The sequence below is a fragment of the Coregonus lavaretus genome (assembly GCF_964263955.1).
Source record: "Coregonus lavaretus genome assembly, chromosome: 11".
Lineage (NCBI taxonomy): Eukaryota > Metazoa > Chordata > Actinopteri > Salmoniformes > Salmonidae > Coregonus > Coregonus lavaretus.
This window is the reverse complement of record NC_139998.1, coordinates 18,061,478-18,084,316: the sequence shown is the minus strand read 5'-3', so window position 1 is coordinate 18,084,316 and position 22,839 is coordinate 18,061,478. Positions and strand designations below refer to the sequence as shown.

The window sequence follows — 22,839 nt, the reverse complement described above, 5'->3', positions numbered from 1 at the left end:
TAACTTTAAGCATGTTGTCAGAGTAGCTTACCGATCACTGCACCTGTACACAGCCCATCTGTAATTAGCCCACCCAACTACCTCATCCCCATATTGTTATTTATTTTGCTCATTTGCACCCCAGTATCTCTATTTGCACATCATCTTCTGCACATCTATCATTCCAGTGTTAATACTAAATTGTAATTATTTTGCACTATGGCCTATTTATTGCCTTACCTTCATAACTTACTACATTTGCACACACTGTATATAGATGTTCTATTGTGTTATTGACTGTGTTTTGTTTTATCCCATGATCTCTGTGTTGTTGTTGTTTTTATCGCACTGCTTTGCTTTGTCTTGTCCAGGTCGCAGTTGTAAATGAGAACTTGTTCTCAACTGGCTTACCTGGTTAAATAAAGGTGAAATACATTTTTTTTTAAGTACACGTCTACCCAGTGGGCATTCTGGGACACATACCCTTCATTTCTATTGGACGTTTGGTTTTGTGCTGTCAGCCCTGGACATGCTGTGGCCACGAAGGCCCACAAAGTCAGTATCCATGCCTACGTACGCCCCTTTTCTACAACAAGGCCAAACCAGACTGAACTGTGACATTTCTGGTTCCAGGAACCAACCATGAACTTCTAGAATCCCTCAAAGCCCATCCATAGACTCCCTTCTTGGCACTGTCCTCTTCTCTTTTACAGCCACAGAGAGCCACCTGTTGACTGTCCCAGCCTCGTGCTCCCTGCTGCCCGTTTACTTTATTTCCAGGTCCTGTATGTGTCAGTTCACAGCAGTGCACAGGTGCTGTCATCTCCCTGCTGCCTGTTTGAAGTGGATCACAGAGTGCTTTGATCGCAGTCACCCCCCTCCAGCCCCGCAGTGGGTCCCTCTGCACGTGTTTACCATACAGATGACCTCACAGAGCTAGGATTGTACCACTGTAATAATAGAGGATGACCACTCAATGCAGCGTTTGCATGCGCTGAGAGAGCAAAGGATGCAATGTTGTCAATCTGTCATTAGCTCAGCTTTTTTTGTTGAAGGTGGGTTTTATTTGACAAATTCAAGGTTCATTGTGTATAGCACTGTGCCAGTGTGGGCTAGAGTAATGTTCTTTGTTTGTGTAATATTTCTCTGCAGTGTCTGTGGGTATTGTGGGAATCGGAGTGTTCAGTTCAGACAATTGATTTGAAACTGCCTACAGCAGAAGACTTGATACCCAATCTGTTTGATCTAAGCGAGGCTTTCACCTGTCCCGAGATGCCAGAGAAAATATGTGGAATTCTCAGCGATATCCATTTGAGTTGCCTCACTGACTAGTGGATTAGGCTTCTCTGTGAAATGCATTTAGTTTTCAGCCCCTGAGTCACTCAAGGGAAAGAATAATAGTATCATTGTCTAATTGTATCTTAGTTGAATACAAAATGTTATGTGGTGGTAGAGAGAGTCCTAATTTTCTCTGTGTAGTCCCCTGTTTTTTATGTGCCTAGATTGTCATAGGTCAATAATATGCACCAAATGTTGACAGGTGATTTTTCTGCAATGTCATTCATCATGGCATAGTGTCACTGGTCAATGTTTGACTTGCAATATGATTGATTTAATGAGTTGCCATGTTCAGTCATGAATATAATTCTGTTAAATTATCCACTCTGCTCCTTTGGGTAAATGTCAGGGCTGCTTTGTTTTAATCCCACATCCTCATTCACTGTTTGGAGTGAGGAATTATTCACACTTGGAATTCTGGGTTTCTCATTTATAAAAAAAAAACTCCCAAAGCTCTGGTACCCTCTCTAGAAATATCCTTTCTCCTTTCCTTCAGCTCCCCATAGAAATCTCTCGCTCTCTCAATGGAACAAATACATTGCTGAAGAACCTGGTTGAACTTGTTACATCCAAACAATGAACACCAGGCCTTGGCAGCCCATCATGATTGAAAAAGGAAACTGGCACCAATCTCAATCTGCCCTCTATAGGCCTATTTTACCTGCACTGGACCTACAATTTAAAATGTTGTTTAGATTAAACTGAGTTCAGACTAAAGTAGCTATGGCTTGGTTACCCATTGGGGTGAAGGGTGTCTTTGCTACACTGCAGTCAATGGTACTGCCGGCTGATTGTTGGTTTCTATCTGGCTAGTCAGACACTGGATGCATATCACTGCAGTTTGTTTCCTCAGCAAAAGCCGCTCAACCCCCTCCCTCCTTTCCTGTCCCACCTTCCCCATTTTGAATAGTTTATTTCCCCGCGAGGTGCCAGGATGAAAGAGCCGCTCCCAAAGCCTTGGGAATTAAAATAATTTATCATGGATTTCTAATAGACCCCACATAAATCATTCATTTTTCAAGATTGTGTAGATATTTAAAGCTGATGAATGAAGCCAAGCTCTCGGCTAATTCCACTATTTGCATTTTGAAACATACAACGAGTAGCTCTCAGGGCCCAGTGACTGGGAACAGTTTAATTGAGTCAGCAGTTAATTGATCAATGATTCGGTTCAATCGCTTGACTTGATCAAGACAAAGGAGATGATTGTGGACTACAGGAAAAAAAAGAGGACTGAGCCCGCCCCCATTCTCATCGACGGAGCTGTAGTGGAACAGGTTGAGAGCTTCAAGTTCCTTAGTGTCCACATCACCAACAAACTATCATGGTCCAAACACACCAAGACAGTCGTGAAGAGGGCACGACAAAGCCTATTCCCCCTCAGGAGACTGAAAAGATTTGGCATGGGTCCTCAGATCCTCAAAAAGTTATACAGCTGCACCATCGAGAGCATCCTGACTGGTTGCATCACCGCCTGGTATGGCAACTGCTCGGCCTCCGACCGCAAGGCACTACAGAGGGTAATGCGTACATCCCAGTACATCACTGGGGCCAAGCTTCCTGCCATACAGGACCTCTATACCAGGCGGTGTCAGAGGAAGGCCCTAAAAATTGTCAAAGACTCCAGCCACCCTAGTCATAGACTGTTCTCTCTGCTACTGCACGGCAAGCGGTACCGGAGCACCAAGTCTAGTTCCAAAAGGCTTCTCAACAGCTTCTACCCCCAAGCCATAAGACTCCTGAACAGCTAATCATGGCTACCCGGACTATTTGCATTGCCCCACCCCACCCCCCTCTTTTACGCTGCTGCTGCTCTGTTTATTATTTATGCATAGTCACTTTAACTCTACCCACATGTACATATTACCTTGACTAGCCGGTGCCCCCGCACATTGACTCTGTACCGGTACCCCCCTGTATATAGCCTCCCTACTGTTATTTTATTTTACTGCTGCTCTTTAGTTATTTGCTTAAATTTTTTTACTTAAAACTTTATTTATTTTAATTTTTCTTAAAAAAACTGCATTTTTGGTTAAGGGCTTGTAAGTAAGCATTTCACTGTAATGTCTACACCTGTTGTATTTGGCGCATGTGGCAAATAAAATTTGATTTGATATTGATGGCAGTTTGGAAAAGAGCACTTTCACTGTTTTATTTTTATTTTTTATGACTCCGTGTCTGTATTCGGACTAGACTTGGGCGTTATTCGTATTGTCATATCTTCATACCGACCTTGTGCAATACCGGGATATTCAGTAATACAGGCACTGAACACAAGGGGCGCTATTTTCAAACCACACTTAATAGTCCGAAGGTTAGCAATGCTAACAAGTACATGTAAAATCCCATAGAGAATGCTAACTAAATGCTAATTAGCGCATTTTTTCCCTAAACACTTTCCCTAGTTGCCACTACTCAACTAAAAATGTAATCTGTCTCATCACAATTTAGGTCACTCCCCAAAAATTATTTTGAGGTAGGGTGGCATTTTACCCCAAGTTACTCTACAATTGACCCGTGTTACATTTAGCCCCACTCTCCCCTATGCACTCAAGGCAAATTGCAGAGCGGTAACATGCTTAACCATGCTGCTGCTAAAACCTCCGGGTTTGAAATGGTGCAGTTTGCGCATATTTAGGAGTTGATAAATAAAGTAGGAATGGAAAGCTGGAATCCTCCTCTTAACAACGGACCCCTTTCCCCGCGACAGCTTGTCAGAATTCATGTTTCCCTCCCTATGGCACTCCTAACTTCAATGCTCCTCTCCCGCATAGAACACAACAAGGCAATTAGGAAAAATAGATAACTATTCTACGATGGTGTAGTCCGATTTTTCAATTCATTACTCATTTGTGACCGACCGGCTGGTTTATACTATGGGTGTGTTCATACATTTAATCTGGAGTGCCTGAGTGTTTTCTGGGCATTCGTAAACTCAGAGCGCACACTGGACACTCTAGCCGAGGAGAAGGGTTGACTCGAGCGTTCTTATCTAACAACAGCAGTCAAGCACCCAAGCTAACTGGCTAACGTTGGCTAGCTACTTCCAGACACAAATGAGAGAACAGCTCACTCTGACCATTTTATTCGCCCTAGCAGAGCTGGTTAGGCTGTTTTTATGTTATCCAGAGTGTTGGTGACTGCAACTGTGCTGCTGGCAACAATTTAATTACGCTTTTTTGCCAACGTTTACTGACACCGGCCATATTCAATGAGTGTTGAGCGTTCGGAAATGTGTCAGTTATTCTGCGCTCTGGCACACTCAGACGAGAGTGCTCTGAAATCGGAGTAGATAGCCAGAGCGAATTTACCAGAACATCTATCGACAGTTGTTGCAGTGACATCATGAACATTTTATTGAAATGGTTACTTGCATAGTGGAGTCTATTGTTTAGATATGTAGCTAGCTAAACAATGAACCATAATCCCAACTCATAACGTTACTACCCTGCATGAATCTGCAGGTAGCTAACCAACCATGTTCAATGTTAGCTAGCTAATGGCTCTGAAATACGAATAATATTACTACACAGATCATACATGTAACGTTAGCTAGTGAGCCAGCCAGCTAACGTTAGCTAGCTAGCTAACAGTACACTTTAACTTGAAATGAAAACGACTTTCTGACAAAATTAGAAACGTGTAATATCTGAAAATGTAGCTAGTTAGACTCTCTTAAATGTATACATGGATGGACACTTCACCCTTTGTCATGGTTGCCCTTAGTTTGAAGATGTAATCCGGAGACAGGTGTTTTATACAACAGCCTTCTGTGTGTTCTCTTTTCCACTCCCTCTGCATATTTGCAATCAAACGCCAGAATATTCTCCATCTCCTTAGCTATCATACTCTAATTCCACTGATTTCAAAACTCGGTCCTCCAGAAAGTAGAGAGCAAAACTTATGCAGTTCTACTACCTGATATCTTTTTTTTTTTTTTAAGCTGCATTAGAAAGGATTAGCTACACATACTGACCAGCTAATGTTATAGACAGAAGCGCGCTACATGGCAGACCAATCCGAACTCATCTCCCGGCATGTCCAGCCCACTCATTATCTCAGCCAGTCATGGCTAGCGGGAAGGTTGCTGTCTTTTTCCGTGGCTAAACCAACTAGGCTCATAATTTAACAATTGTATTCGTATTTACAGATGGCATACAAGTTTGTTATTAAGGCACATGAAAGTTCACATGTTCCAGAAGGCTTTTCCACAAAAAAACACATTTTGATTGATTTTAAAAAATGCGGAAACGCTGAGTGACTCACAAAGCTCAGGTCTCTCTTCATTGTGTGCTTGTAAACAAACACCACGTGACTGAGGATTACCAGTAAGGTTCATAATGAAAAATGGTGACGGGTGAAATGAAGAATGTAATATTCTTTATCATCTAATGTATTGCACAAGTTGACTGCAGGTATTCACTTAAAAAGTAGCGACAAATATTAAAATGTTTTTAAAAACTTCAAAGAAATAGTTTCAACGGTATTGATGGTATTGAAAAACCATCCCGTGGCTATTTCCAAATACCCTGGTATACGGTATATACGTTTTTTTTTTTTGGTAACTTTTTTTGGCTAGGTAGCGTTACCTAGAGCTAGTCGGCTGTACTTGCGCCAAAACTCTAGTATTTTTCATCTTATAGATTGTTCTCCATCATCTTTTTAAATAGTGAGCCAACATGTTTTAAGCACTTTTATTTCCATTACTTATCAAAACTCATTTTCTCATGCTCTCTCTTATCTCTCTGCAGCAGACTTATAGTGAGCAATATGTTTGGAACAGCAAATTGCCATAAAATCGCAGTTTCGAATCGCAATACATATAGAAACGTGAGAATCGCAATACATCGTATTGGCACCTAAGTATCATGATAATATCATATGGTGAGGTCCCTGGCAATTCCCAGCCCTACAGTCTAATAGCCTGTACTTTACAGATGTTAATGGCTGAGTGGTCATCAAGTTGTGACAAACTTATTTATTTATTATTTATTTATTTATTATTTAACCTTTATTTAACCAGGTAAGCCAGTTGAGAACAAGTTCTCATTTACAACTGCGACCTAGCCAAGATAAAGCAAAGCAGTGCGATTAAAAACAACAACACAGAGTTACATATGGGGTAAAACAAAACATAAAGTAAAAAATACAACAGAAAATATATATACAGTGTGTGCAAATGTAGCAAGTTATGGAGGTAAGGCAATAAATAGGCCTTAGTGCAAAATAATTACAGTTAGTATTAACACTGGAATGATAGATGTGCAGAAGATGATGTGCAAATAGAGATACTGGGGTGCAAATGAGCAAAATAAATAACAATATGGGGATGAGGTAGTTGGGTGTGCTAATTTCAGATGGACTGTGTACAGGTGCAGTGATCGTTAAGGTGCTCTGACAACTGATGCTTAAAGTTAGTGAGGGAGATAAGATTCTCCAGCTTCAGAGATTTTTGCAGTTCGTTCCAGTCATTGGCAGCAGAGAACTGGAAGGAATGGCGGCCAAAGGAGGTGTTGGCTTTGAGGATGACCAGTGAGATATACCTGCTGGAGCGCAGACTACCGGTGGGTGTTGCTATGGTGACCAATGAGCTAAGATAAGGCGGGGATTTGCCTAGCAGTGATTTATAGATGGCCTGGAGCCAGTGGGTTTGGCAACAAGAGCGTACAGGTCACAGTGGTGGGTAGTATATGGGGCTTTGGTGACAAAACGGATGGCACTGTGATAGACTACATCCGATTTGCTGAGTAGAGTGTTGGAGGCTATTTTGTAAATGACATCGCCGAAGTCAAGGATAGTCAGTTTTACGAGGGCATGTTTGGCAGCATGAGTGAAGGAGGCTTTGTTGCGAAATAGGAAGCCGATTCTAGATTTATCTTTGGATTGGAGATGCTTAATGTGAGTCTGGAAGGAGAGTTTACAGTCTAACCAGACACCTAGGTATTTGTAGTTGTCCACATACTCTAGGTCAGACCCGTCGAGAGTAGTGATTCTAGTCGGGTGGGCGGGTGCCAGCAGCGTTCGATTGAAGAGCATGCATTTAGTTTTACTATCGTTTAAGAGCAGTTGGAGGCTACGGAAGGAGTGTTGTATGGCATTGAAGCTCGTTTGGAGGTTTGTTAACACAGTGTCCAACGAAGGGCCAGATGTATACAAAATGGTGTCGTCTGCATAGAGGTGGATCTGAGAGTCACCAGCAGCAAGAGCGACATCATTGATATACACAGAGAAAAGAGTCGGCCCAAGAATTGAACCCTGTGGCACCCCCATAGAGACTGCCATAGGTCCAGACAACAGGCCCTCCGATTTGACACATTGAACTCTATCTAAGAAGTAGTTGGTGAACCAGGCGAGGCAGTCATTTGAGAAACCAAGGCTATTTAGTCTGCCAATAAGAATGCGGTGGTTGACAGAGTCGAAAGCCTTGGCCAGGTCGATGAGGACGGCTGCACAGTACTGTCTATTATCGATTGCGGTTATAATATCGTTTAGGACCTGGAGCGTGGCCCATGACCAGCTCGGAAACCGGATTGCATAGCGGAGAAGGTACGGTGTGATTCGAAATGGTCGGTAATCTATTTGTTAAATTAGCTTTCAAAAACGTTCGAAAGGCAGGGCAGGATGGATATAGGTCTGTAACAGTTTGGATCTAGAGTGTCACCCCCTTTGAAAAGGGGGATGACCGCGGCAGCTTTCCAATCTCTGGGGATCTCAGACGTTACGAAAGAGAGGTTGAACAGGCTAGTAATAGGGGTTGCGACAATTCCGGCGGCTAATTTTAGAAAGAAAGGGTCCCGATTGTCTAGCCCAGATGATTTGTAGGGGTCCAGATTTTGCAGCTCTTTCAGAACATCAGCTGTCTGAATTTGTGTGAAGGACAAGCAGGGGGGGGGGGGGGGGGCATGGGCAAGTTGCAGGGGAGGGTGCAGAGCTGGTGGCCGGGGTAGTGGTAGCCGGATGGAAAGCATGGCCAGCCGTAGCAAAATGCTTGTTGAAATTCTCGATTATTGTAGATTTATCGGTGGTGATAGTGTTTCCTAGCCTCAGTGCAGTGGGCAGCTGCTCTTATTCTCCATGGACTTTACAGTGTCCCAAAAGTTTTTGGAGTTAGTGCTACAGGATGCAAATTTCTGTTTGAAAAAGCTAGCTTTTGCTTTCCTAACTGCTTGTGTATATTGGTTCCTAACTTCCCTGAAAAGTTGGATATCGCGGGGGCTATTCGTTGCTAATGCAGTACGCCACAGGATGTTTTTGTGCTGGTCAAGGGCAGTCAAGTCTGAGGAGAACCAGGGGCTATATCTGTTCTTAGTTCTGAACTTTTTGAATGGGGCATGCTTATTTAAGATTGAGAGGAAAGCACTTTTATAGAACAACCAGGCATCCTCTACTGACGGAATGAGATCAATATCCATCCAGGATACCTGGGCCAGGTCAATTAGGAAGGCCTGCTCGCTAAAGTGTTTTAGGGAGCGTTTGACAGTGATGAGGGGTGGTCGTTTGACCGCGGACCCGTTACGGACGCAGGCAATAAGGCAGTGATTGCTGAGATCCTGGTTGAAGACAGCGGAGGTGTATTTAGAGCGTAAGTTAGTCAGGATGATATCTATGAGGGTGCCCATGTTTACGGATTTAGGGTTGTACCTGGTAGGTTCCTTAATAATTTGTGTGAGATTGAGGGCATCTAGTTTGGATTGTAGGATGGCCGGGGTGTTAAGCATATCCTAGTTTAGGTCACCAAGCAGTACGAACTCTGAGGATAGATGGGGGGCAATCAATTCACAACTTGAGCTGATGTTCTCAATCTTTGCCTGAACTGGCCAGGCGAGGTGTGTTTTGTGGTATTAGACGGTTTGTGTCATAAAGCAGTGCTGGCTGACTACTAAAACCATCATCTCCAGAGACATTGACAGTGATTTTTGGTCTGACTTTCATGAGTTCCTCCTTTTTACAGGGGATCATCCCCAAAACACATCCACCCCAGACTCCAGTCATGATTAGGGATATCCGGTGTGAAAACACACACTTCAAGAATATGACAGGCCTTAACTGCAATCAGCGTGTATGCTCTATACTTCATGTAATAGGGCCAGTTAATTTTGGAGTCTTTTTCTTGTGTGGGATTAAAGCCGATGATTCCCATATGATAGTCTTGGCCAGAGTCGATTTGTTTCCACTGGATTCACAATGCGATAAAATCTGATAGATTTGTTGAGGCTTAAGCCGCGGCATTGGTAGAGATTGATTTCGCGTCAGGAATTAATTTGAAAATGTGTTTCTTATATAATTGCGCAACTCTGTTTCTATGTAATATTCAAAAGTTTTGAAAACAAGGCTAAACAGCAGCAGTTACAATGGCCTCTAGTTAGCTACTTACCATGCAATTCCTCTTGGCGTTTGTGACAGGGCTCAGGCCCTGTGCTTTTTCCATAGAGGCGCTCCTTCATAAGAGCAACATCATTTTGTGCCCCCCTCTATTGGAATTTTGTGTGTGTTTTAAATCACCTCATTAATCTGTTTCCTTTCATAGTGGCGATGTCAGGCCCTGGTACCTCACGACAAATCCATTATACATAGCCAGGGTGTCACAGGACACTGTGTGTGTTCACTCACACACACCATTACAGTAGGGGAATGTAGCCTACAGTAGTGGCTGATGTAAATTTAATGACACACATTCCCATTGACAGGTGAGATATCTCATGGGGGAGCGTGGTGGAGGGGAATTTAGCTCCATATAAAGCCTGGTTAAGAGAAGCCTCCTGTCTCTCTCCTGTTTCCCTGCTGGTGAAATGTGGTGTGCAGTCACAGGTACCACTAGTGAAGGCCCTGGCGTTTCCCGTCAGGGTGTCAAGACAGCGTGTCCATGCTCCATCTCAGTGGGTGATTGATTAGTAACAGGGCTAATTCATTCTATAGTGGCGTTCGGCAGCTTATATGAACCACTTGAGACCAGCACTGCCAACCCTCTCTCACAATGCACCTATTTGTGTTTCAACGTGATCATTCCCCCCCCCCTTAAAATGTATATGCCATTGCCATTAGACTATGGGATGGTGTTGACTACAGAGACAGATTTCTGACCTGTCTGCTGTGTGAGGTTCTAAGAGTTACATACCTCTGACTTGTGTGCTCTGTGTGTGTATAGTTGTAAATATCCATCTGACCTGATTGTGTCTGTCTGTGTCCTCAGAGATCCGTGCCCAGCTGGTGGAGCAGCAGAAATGCCTGGACCAGCAGACGGAGATGAGGGTGCAGCTCCTCCAGGACCTGCAGGACTTCTTCAGGAAGAAGTCAGAGATCGAGATGGAGTACTCCAGGAACCTGGAGAAACTGGCTGAACGCTTCATGGCTAAGACGCGGAGCACCAAGGACCACCAGCAGTACAAGTAAGTACAAGTCTATCTAGGTCTTGTCTGTGTCTCTCTATGCCTGACTTTGGGTCTGTGTGCCTGGGTCTAGGTCTGAGTCTTTCTCTGTCGGTCTATGCATTTCTCCTGAACAAGTTAAGTCACTGCATGGAACACTGTCTCTGTCTGAAATATGCCTCTCTCTGGTTCAGTGTTCATGAATACCTGTTGCATTAGGCAACCAAAATCTACTTAATATTTGATTATAATGTTGATGACTTATATCAATCAGGAAAATAAATTCAAATTTGATTACAATGGTTTCTATTTACAATCAGTCTGGGAAGACACACACACAGCAGCATGGCTCAATGATTCAATTTCCTATTTATTTCTCATTATCAAACTCCACCAATAAGACATTTTATTGTCATGTCATTGTACTCATTTCCACTCCTCCATTCCACGGCTGAAATCGATTTAGACCACAGGTTTTCTTTACCAATTTTTTTCATACATTTAAAAAAATGTGTGTTCCCGATATGAATACATTTACATTAATTATTGAAAGGAAATATCCTGTGAAGGCAGACTGTTACACCAGGGGCTCCAGCAATAAATATATATTTTACCCCTCTCAGCCCATTCTGCATAATGTCCCTTTGTTCTTCTGTAGCTCATCTGAGTAGCAGTGGTAGCCCTATATTTAAAATACTTTCCCCATCTAGCCTCACAATTCACAAACTGTCACCCTCTGTCAATGTGCAGATGGTGTTGCCAGCACAGTGTACTGTGAATTATGGAATTGGAGAAACTCCAATGAAGTAACTGATACCTCCTAGAATGGGTATAGATTTTATGAGTTGTTAAGAAATGGAAATCAGATTCATGACTGCTCCCAGATCCACAATACAGAATACATGGAATGGTGAAAGGACTCCTAGTTCTACAATCATTCTTGTGGAGAATAACTTAACCAGCTTGGTCCATGTCTATAGTGAGTTGGTCTCAGCATTTGGATCTAACCACAAATGAGACCTGAAATGACAAAAGATCAAAGACACAATGTGGGAATCTCGCTCCAAATCAATTGAAATATGATCACGCTGTAAGAGAAGAACTACTGCATCTCTTCATCTCTCTCCCATAGCTTTACTTTCTTTACCCCTGTCTGGGTGGTACAGCACAGACTGGACTGGATGCCATGAATGAGCCTTATTGGAATGTTGACACGCAGTCTCATTACGCTTTAGGAGACTGCTTATGGAAGAGACCGATATTGGCATATTGTTTGAACTTGCAGTAGGGACCAAAAATAACACGCCTGTTTGCCCTACTCTGTGTCTGCAAATATTCCTCTACAGGGTCTACTGGGCCTATTAATGACTCGAGCAGCTGTGTGTGCAGGACTTGCAGGCTGAGGAGAATCTGACAGCGTAGCTTGCTAGCTGTGGTTTTCATCGCGTGATATAGAGTCTGGTCAGTTCATTCGCAGGGTAAACATTTGCAGAGTTCTGAGCAAGCAGCATATTTCGGTGCTCTGTAAACGCAAGACGTTTGAATAACAGAGGGCCACATGGTATTTTTTTGTGTTCGTATAAACAAGGTTAATACAGAGGAGCTTCTGTATTCTCCACATTCTCTAGGTTGTTTTCACTGGACCGATTTTGTGTGAGGATTGTAAAAGTGCACTTTCACTCGGACTCTGAGCTTTCTGGCCTCACGTTAGTGCAGAGCCTCAGCCTAGCTTGGGCTGGCTGTGTGTGTAATAAGCGGAATTAGCATTAAAATGAGCACTTTAAATCACTGGCTAATTAGCTGGCGTTTCTGCACTGGAGAGCAGTGAATACTGACATGCTGCATGCAGTTGGGCTGCTAAGTGCTACTAACTGAGGTGAGAATTCAGTCACAGATTTGAATGCAGTTTTCGTCAGATTTGACAAGGAGGCAAGTTATGTTTCTTCGGTTTGTCGATGCCCAAATTGCAAAAATATGACGAAGTTAGAGAATTCAAATCTTTCTGTCAGTGTGTTAAGGTAGGATGCTTTGTACTAACCCTGATGTCTAGCCTCTGTTTCCTCTATGGGGAGAAAAGAGAGTCAAAGGAGCTGTGGAACATTTCAGTGTCCAGGACCAGTAATGCATCGTTAGCCATATTTCTCTCCTCTATCGGGTCGCCTTCAGGAGTGAGATAAAGTGACTGTTAGTCAGAAAACACACAATTTATGCTACCTATGGGATTATTGCTACAGCACCCCAGTTTGCCCAGAATCAATCTTGCTTGGGCAAAGCAGCAGTGGTATAGCCCTGTTCTGCAGCTCCTCTAAGCTCTCTGGGATGGATGAAAGTTGGTACTGAGGGATCAGCAGGAGGTGGAACTGGTATGAAACTACAGTCAAATACTATTTGAAAACATTTCAAAATACTTTATCTGGGCTTGATTGAGCTTGCCTGACACAGTGGAACCAATAGGATAGGCATAAAACTGCAAACCCTGCCCATCTTGAACCCAGGTCTAGTAGATGATACTACAGTCGGTATACCCAGGACAGGACACAGGACATATTGTGTATGGTAATCACAGCGCTGTATGTTGGGCATCCATCCCTTGACATTAAGATCAGTGACTCACACTTATAGGTGATAATCTGTCAAAAACATCCCACATATTGAATTATTCAGTGTGCCTATTGCGTAATTTTCAAGCCTGTCATTTTCTACATTTCTTAAACCGGCACCATATGGGCACATAGTCAAGTCATTACCACACAGCCCATTCTGCAGCACGGATGGGGCTGACAGCAATATCTGGTGGCCCCTTTTATTACTGATGCTTAGATAGATCGGGTCTGGTTCAGTCAAATGGTTGTCACCTCTTGTGACAAATATAGTTCCCTTATCAAGCTCATTCAACCTCATTCAATGAACGGGCACAGTTTATTAGACCTGATTATCTGCACCATTGATCAACCGTGATCATTAGACATGTAATGAACAGAGGTAATATTGCAGAGGTAATATTGTTGGTGCAGGAGTTGTCTTTGCTAGATAGTCAACCCTGATCCTTGCAAAAATAAAACCAATGGGACAGTTTATCCTCTAGCACCTTTTATTTTTTCTCCTCTCTCTTGGGAACCAAACGGACTGTTTTCCTGTGTGGACAGTACTACTCTCTCCTCGCCGCTCCCCTCCACAGCAGACAGACACCCTGAGGACACAAGCCTCCAGCTGGATCAGCAGCTCTTTTGTCCACTGGCTTTCTTTCTTTTCCTCCCAGAATGCAGTGGGGAGAGAGCTACAACAGGCCCCACAGCGGAGTGGCCAGAGCCCCGTCCCAGGGAGTGTCAGTCCACTGCTGCGGCAGTGCCATGGCCGCGCGCACACACACACACACACACACACACACACACACACACACACACACACACACTCACACATTATGCAGTTCTGTTTGTTTTAGGGAGTGCCAGAGGGATGGAAGGGAGAGAGCGATAATTGAATTATTTATGCAGCCAAAGCCACCCCTGAGAGAGCGTGATTTGAATAGACCAGATTTCTTTCCGCCATACAATAAAGCCAATCGGTTAAAGGGACTTTACTTCATGTTGATGTGATCCAAATAAATATACCCCCAAAAATCAACTTTTGTAAATTCCACTTGCAATTGTAATATACTCATAATATATGCCATTTAGCACACATTTTTATACAAAGCGACTTAGTCATGCATACATCCATTTTTAAAATGGGTGGCCCCAGCATGACTGAAACCCACAATACTAGCTTTGGAAGCGCCATGCTCTACCAACTGAGCCACAGAAGACCAATTGCCTACAGTTGTAGCTGATGAACACTGAGTGTACAAAACATTAGGAACACCTTCCTAATGAGTTGCACCCCCATCTCAGAACAGCCTCAATTCGTTGGGGCATGGACTCTATGAGGTATCTAAATTGTTCCACAGGGATGCTGGCCCATGTTGACTCCAATGCTTTCCCTTGATACAAATAGTAAACTGTTGAGCTTGAAAAACCCAGCAGCGTTGCATTTCTTCACACACTCAAACCGGTGCGCCTGGCACCTACTACCATACCCCGTTCAAAGGCACTTAGATGTTTTGTCTTGCCTATTCACCCTCAGAATGGCACACATACATAATCCATGTCTCAATTGTCTCAAGGCTTAACAATTCTTCATTAACCTGTCTCCTCCCCTTCATCTACACTGATTGAAGTGGATTTAACAAGTGACATCAATAAGGGATCACAGCTTTCACCTGGATTCACCTGGTCAGTCTATAAACCCTTTTCGGACGGGATTAGTTATACTGGGGGAGGTCGGGTAATGTAATTATGTGCACGAGCACAAAACACCACATCTGTCATTTTAGTCGCGTCCGAATCTGCCATGTCAGTAATTTTTACATAGCAGAAGAGTAACAATTCCAGCCAGAATAACCTACAGTTTTTTGGCAAACTCCAAAGTCCTCTGATAATACGAGTCTCGTGCGAATCGACACCCCTGTGTTTTGAGAGAAATGTTTGAGTTTGACAGGTGTTGCTCGCGGTTTGAGCAAGTAAACAACTGATTGGATAAATTGAACAACGTGCTGCTCATAGCTTATATATATGAAGAGCATACATGTATCAACTTTCACAGTGAATGCTTTTGTTTGTACGGCAAATGCATCATCAAAAAATATTGCGCCTATTTAATCCAACCCTTGTTGTTAATAGGTCGCAAAGCAGCATACAACTGAGCTAAACGTTTGGAAAAAGTTAGCTTTCTCATCCATAGCCTAAAAACGCATATCAAGTGCAAGTTAGCTGTTTAGCTCACATCTGAAGGCTGGGGGTTATTTAGGACGTCTTCTACTGCGGATTGCTAAAATATCCTAATGATTATAATCACTCTTCCTCAATTCAAATATTATGGCGACACTATCTATACCAAAGATGGTTTGGTATGGTTTAGAAACTTGGGACCCAAACTCGAGTTATCAGTGTAGCCTGTTATCGCCTGGAGTTGTTGAAATACAGTATCTTCACGCCTAGAAAAAAATCCTCCAGGCTTCCGTCATAACTGCCAATTTATTGAAAAATAAAGAAAGAATTAGAGGGGGCATTTTGGGAAAACATCTAATCCCGTCTGAATCGTCCTCTGGAATAACGGCCATTCTGGGGTAATAGTTACATAACCAACATTCTCTAGTAAAACTAGTCCTGTGCGACTAGGTTAATATAATAATATATATACTGAACAAAAATATGAACGCGACATGTAAAGTGTTTGTCCCATGTTTCATGAGCTGAAATAAAAGATCCCAGAAATTTTCCATATGCACAAAAAGCGTATTTCTCTCAAATTTTGTGCACACATTTGTTTACATCCCTGTTAGTGAGCATTTCTCCTTTGCCAAGATAATCCATCCACCTGACAGGTGTGGCATATCAAGAAGCTGATTAAACAGCATAATCATTGTACATGTGCACCTTGTGCTGGGGACAATAAAAGGCCACTCTAAATTGTGCAGATTTGTCACACAACACAATGCCACAGATGTCTCACGTTTTGAGGGAGCGTGTAATTGGCATGCTGACTGCAGGAATGTCCACCAGAGCTGTTGCCAGATAATTTAATGTTCATTTGTCTACCATAAGCCGCCTCCAACGTCATATTTCCGTTTTTTGCTTGGTCATTATGGGGTATTGTGTGTAGATTGATGAGGGGGGAGGGGGGGAACAATTTAATCCATTAAAGAATAAAAAAAAGTCAAGGGGTTCTGAATACTTCCGAATGCACTGTATGCATGCATGTGTGTAAGCACACACACAAACACACACACCTGTATTCATACGTAAGCGCACTCCTAAACACAAACACACACACTCTCTCGCTCTCTCGCTCTAACTTTCTCTTTCTCCTCTCCTCCGAGGACTGTAGTTAACTCTCCCTCCTTCTCCCATCCCTCCACCCTCCTCCCTTCTCCACCTCTCCCTCCTGTCTCTACCTGCGTCGTCTGTCTGTCTGACCTAATCCCTGCGTTGTGGGGAAATTATGACATTGAGAGAGTTTCCTGCCATTATGTATGCTAGCTAGCAGAGTCCCAGAGGTCACTGCTGCCATGGCCCTCGTCACCTCCCTACACCCACACACGCATGGACTGTCATTTGGTCCAGCAGGTTGTCTCATTAGCCAGCACACGGCCACACTGTTTGGCCATTGATTTATTGGAATGGCTAGTGTTCATTCAATGGCTCCCTGTAGTGTTTCCATCTACACTAAGTCCCGCATTTGGAATAATGACCCTGTTTCCTCCATTCACTCAGACTTTTCTGGGACTGTAATTGTAAGTTCCCGTCTGTTCTTCATTATGTTGGATGTGTTGTACAACCATAGCGAGGGGTGGAAGAATGCTGCGATTGTAATTTAAGCCCTTTCTTTCAGGCTGCATCCCAAATTGCACCCTATTCACAATCCCTATATAGTGCAAAACGTTTGACCAGGGGCCTATATGAGTGCACTATATAGGGAATAGGGTGCCATTTAGGACGTAGACACGGTCTGTATTCATGAGGAACTGGGCCGTGGCGTGCGTGGTCTGGCGAATCGGGTCACTCAATTCACAGCCTGGGCCCCACTGTGCTGCTCTGTGCACTGAGGCGAGCCAGAGTGGAGTGGGTCGGTCGGTCGGACACACACTAGTGCACAGAACCCAGTTATCTAGTTATATAACCCGCGGTCACAGCTGATGTCCCATGCCCAAGCTCATTACAGTAGAGACCTGCCAATCACATACTCACACAGACATACAATAGTAGAAATGCACACAAAAGCTGAAGAACATATGGACATCCAGGGACTTTTTTTGCAGGTGCTGGAGTTATATGTGAACTCTTGAAAAATAAAGAGGAAAACGCTGCACACTGCTGTTCATGCTCCCAGGTGATTTTATTAATACAACGTTCAGACTCTTGGGTCTTCAACAGGCATCCATATCCCAGGTGGGGGTGGAAGGTTCTATATACAGTGCCTTCGGAAAGTATTCATACCCCTTTTTCCACATTTTGTTAAATTACAGCCTTATTCTAAAATTGATTAAATTGTTTTTTTCCCTCATCAACACACAATACCCCATAATGACAAAGCAAAAACTGTTTTGTATACATTTTTGCACATTTATAAAAATAATAAACTGAAATATCACATTTACATAAGTATTCAGACCATTTACTCAGTACTTTGTTGAAGCACCTTTGGCAGCGATTACAGCCTTGAGTCTTCTTAGGTATGATGCTACAAGCTTGGTTCACCTGTATTTGGGGAGTTTCTCCCATTCCTGTCTGCAGATCCTCTCAAGCTCTGTCAGGTTGGATGGGGAGCGTTGCTGCACAGCTATTTTCAGGTCTCTCCAGAGATGTTAGATCGGGTTCAAGTCCGGGCTCTGGCTGGGTCACTCAAGGACATTCAGAGACTTGTCCCGAAGCCACTCCTGCGTTTTCTTGGCTGTGTGCTTAGGGTCTTTAGGTGCCTTTTGGCAAACTCCAAGCAGGCTGACGTGCCTTTTACTGAAGAGTGGCTTCCGTCTGGCCACTCTAACATAATGGCCTGATTGGTGGAGTACTGCAGAGATGGTTGTCCTTCTGGAATGTTCTCCCATCTCCACAGAGGAACTCTAGAGCTCTGTCAGAGTGACCATCGGGTTCTTGGTCACCTCCCTGACCAAGGCCCTTCTCCCCCGATTGCTCAGTTTGGCCGAGCAGCCAGCTCTAGGAAGAGTCTTGGTGGTTCCAAACTTCTTCCATTTAAGAATGATGGAGGCCACTCTGTTCTTGGGGACCTTCAATGCTTCAGAAATGTTTTTGTACCCTTCCCCAGATCTGTTCCTCGACACAATCCTGTCTCGGACCTCTACGGACAATTCCTTCGACCTCATGGCTTAGTCTTTGCTTTGACATGCACTGTCAACTGTGGGACCTAATATAGACAGGTGTGTGCCTTTCCAAATCATGTCCAATCAATTGAATTTACCACAGGTGGACTCCAATGAAGTTGTAGAAACATCTCAAGGATGATCAATGGAAACAGGATGCACCTGAGCTCAATTTCGAGTCTCAGAGCAAAGGGTCTGAATAGTTATGTAAATAAGGTATTTCTGTTATATATTTTCAATACATTTGCAAAAAAGTACCTGTTTTCGCTTTGTCAGTATGTGGGGTATTGTGTGTAGATTGCTGATTTATTTAGATGTTTTATCCATTTCAGAATAAGGCTGTAACGTAACAAAGTGGAAAAAGTCATGGGGTCTGAGTACTTTTCGAAGGGGCAATGCTCAGTGACATCACTTCCTGAAACAGGAGGTAAAAATATATAATATCGGTTCACAATATGAACTTTCAATATCTAAATATTGAATCATACATGAGGAATGTGATAAATATTTACAGTGATACACATATATATGGTATATATCACAATATTCAATATGCGTGACCATTTCTACCCCAGTGGCTTGTGCAAATTGAACAGCAACAGGGTTTTTTGTCTCACCTGTCCGGATATTGTTGCGGTGCTCACTGATCTTGGTCTTAAAGCTTCTGCTGGTTTTCACTATGTAGGACAGACCACAGGGACATTTCAAGACGTAAACAACATTGGTGGGCATGCAGGTAATCAGGCCTTTGATGTTAAATCTTTGTCCTGTGCAGGGGTGGGTGAATAAGCCACATTTGTACTTGAAACTGCATTGAGCTCATTGGCCACATTTGTAATTCCCCCCTGGGACCTCATCCCTTTTCTCTGGTGGGTAATCAGATTTGACCACAATATCTCTCTCATTTGGGGATCTTTTAAAGAAACACACGCACTTCACACACACACACACACACACACACTCACCACTTGCTGGCAGCCCTCGCCCTCCCATACACTCTAGGCTATATGCACACACACACACACAGAAACAGAGGAGAAATTAGAGATTGGCACTCCACTCAAGCATAAGGCAGAAAGGATTTACGGTAACTGCAGTCTTGACAGAGTGTGTGTGTGTGTGTGTGTGACAACTCTTCAATTGCCATATAGTGCCTTCAGAAAGTATTACACCCCTTGACTTTTCCACATTTTGTTGTTACAGCTTGAATTTAAAATAGATTCAATAGAGATTTTTTTCACTGGCCTACCCACAATAACCCATAATGTCCAATTGGAATATTTTAGTGCTACATTTTTACAAATGAATACAAAATGAAAAGCTGAAATGTCTGGAGTCAATACGTATTTAAGCCTTTTGTCATGGCAAGCCTAAATAAAGGAGTAAAAATGTGCTTAACAAGTCACATAATAAGTTGCATGTGTGCAATAATAGTGTTTAACATTATTTTTGAATGACCACCTCATCTCTGTACCCCACACATACAATTACTGAGTATAGTGGTGGCTGCATCATGTTATGGGTATCTTGTAATCGTTAAGGACTGGGGAGTTCTTCAGGATAAAAAAAAGAAACAGAATGGAGCTAAGCACAGGCAAGGTCCTAGAGGGAAACCTGGTTGTCTGCTTTCCACCAGACACTGGGAGATTAATTCACCTTTCAGCAGGACAATAACCTAAAACACAAGGCCAAATCTTCACTGTGGTTGCTTTCCAAGAAAACAGTGAATGTTTCTGAGTGGCCGAGTTACAGTTTTTACTTAAATCTGCTTGAAAATCAATGGCAATGGTTGTCTAGCAATAATCAACAACCAATTTGACAGAGCTTGAAAAATGTTGAAAATAATCATGTGGCAAAATTTGAAATTGTGTTTTTTACATTGGATAAAAGTAGAGACTCCGAGCTAGAAAATGGTGTGTCATACACTGCAGTTGGGGAACAAGTAATTCTGCTGTGAAAGTTTATATACTTGTAACCCCACTTTTGAAAAATGGCCTGTGACTGTTTTGGTACGCCTACTGGAGAGCTCTTCTTTGTCTACACCCATTCAGCATCATTCACACCCTCTTAAGCCTTAGCCTCATCCATCTCTTTAAGGATTCACAGTGTAGTAAACAATCAAAGATTTCAAGACTAAAAGTGGTGAAAGTGGTAGCAAAAAGCAGTAGTAAAAATCAACTTTATCTAGTCCTTGGTCTATATCCTAATCTGACTTTGGTGCTACTCATGTTGTTCTTCACATTACCATCTCTTGTAAACACACACTATATTAAATAAAATCTATGTTTATTCGTCACATGCACAAGATACAGAAGGTGTAAACAGTACAGTGAAATCATTACTTGCATGGTGGAGTCTTTTGTTTAGACATGTAGCTAGCTAGCTATCTAGCTAGCTAAACAATTAACCATAATCCCAACTCTAATGCCGCGTTCAGAACAACTGGGAGCTCAGAGAAAAAAAATCTGATTGGGAAAAATCGATTTGAATGGTCATCAGACTTTGACAAAATTAGAAACGTATAATATCTGAAAATGTAACTAAACTCTTTCCCGTACACATGGATGAACGCTTCTCCCTCTGTCATGGATGCCCTTAGTTTAAAGATGTAATTCGGAGACAGGTGTTTTATACAACAGCCTTCTGCGTGTTCTCTTTTTGGAATCTGTCCGTATTTGGCAGTCATCTCTCTGCTTCCACTGGGCATTCCACTGATTTAAAAACTCAGTCAACTTCTTCCGTGACAACGATACCGTTTCTTCCCCAACATTATCAGAAGACTACAATGTCTGGTTCTATGAAAATGTTTTTACCTAAATCAGGGATTTCCTCATTGTCTGATTCATTTTCAGAGTCAGCGAGAGTCAGCATGGCACAACCATCCTCGAGAAAGTAGTCCTTCACAACGTTTTCCCGCTGAGCTTTGTCGATAGCGCTATTAACTTCAGGGCAGCAATGTTGAGAGCAGTAGGAAAATGTATCTTTCAAAAAAAGACGTGGTAGACAGGATTATCCACACATACTTAGCAGCTCATGTTATAGACAGAAGCATGCTACATGGCAGACCAATCTGAACTCATCTCTCGGCATGTCCAGCCCTTCCATTATCTCAGCCAATCATGGCTAGCAGGAAGGTTCCTGTATATTTCCGTGGCTAACCCAACTAGGCTTGTTATTTAACAATTGTATTCATGTTTACAGATGGCATACAAGTTTGTTATTAAGGCACATGAAAGTTCACATGTTCCAGAAGGCATTTCTGCCAAAAAACGTATTAAAAATAAAAAAATAAAAAACATTCAAATGCCTCTCCTGTAGTAGTGACGTGCGACATACGCCTAGTTTCTTGAAACGGGTCACATATGTTGCACAATCCAGGTGTGGAAAGCTCTTAGAGACTTACCCAGAAAAACTCACAGCTGTAATCGCTGCCAAAGGTGATTCTAACATTTATTGACTCAGGGGTTTGAATACTTATTTAATCAATATTATTATTATTATTATTATTATTATTATTTTTACAAATGTTCAAATTTTTCTTCCAGTTTGACAGAGTACTTTGTGTAGATCGTTCACAAAAACGTATTATTAAATACATTTTAGTCCCACTTTGTAACACAGCAAAATTCTGAAGGCACTGTAACTGTGTGTTTCTTCCTGGTAACTTCCCTCAGAATGCAGGTATGTACAGATTGCCCCCATGCATCAGTTATGCTTTTAGCTAAATTGGATTATTCCTTATTTTACATTGTCCATGAAAAATGGCCTTGAGTTTGGCAGTTCCCGGGATGTTTTTCATTTCCAGTCCTGTCTTTTGTCACATGCACTATATTTCCTGTTTTCCAAGAGAGGGAGAGACAGAATGTTTCAGCTCTGTGGTCCGGAATGTTTTGTCCGCTATCCGTCAGGAGAAAAACTAATCTGCTCTTCCTGCAGCTATCATCAGAGTTATGTAGTTAAGGGCTGCAGCATGGGTTGTGGGCCAGGGCGAAGGTACAGAGTTCACCTGTTGCGTTGATAAATGCTGGTGTGCTGCCTGTCTTTGCTGACTGACATTTGGGGTGAAGCCCTTCCAGAGTTCCAGAGGAGAGCTTCCATATGGTTCCTCCCTGCTGGCCCTAAAGCCTCAGGCCCTTGCCTCTCTTCTGGCCTCCTTTCTTCCCTCGGCTAGCTCCATAGCAGGAGGAATGTTTTAGATTCAACAGAGTCAGCCTGCTGCAGGCCGCTGCTTATGCACAGCCA

At 42.8% G+C, this 22,839-nt stretch overlaps 1 protein-coding gene across 3 annotated transcripts in view; it reads left to right on the top strand.

Moving 5' to 3' along the window:
* The window catches only part of LOC311137278 (SLIT-ROBO Rho GTPase-activating protein 1-like), a gene marked incomplete at its 5' end in the record, with an annotated part of 153,124 nt that overhangs the window by 57,650 nt on the left and 72,635 nt on the right, over nucleotides 1-22,839 (top strand). For all 3 annotated transcript variants that reach the window (XM_084171695.1, XM_084171694.1, XM_084171696.1), the window contains one exon: nucleotides 10,508-10,703. In XM_084171695.1, coding sequence (XP_084027821.1) covers nucleotides 10,508-10,703 — 196 coding nt within the window. The remainder of the gene's footprint in view (nucleotides 1-10,507; nucleotides 10,704-22,839) is intronic.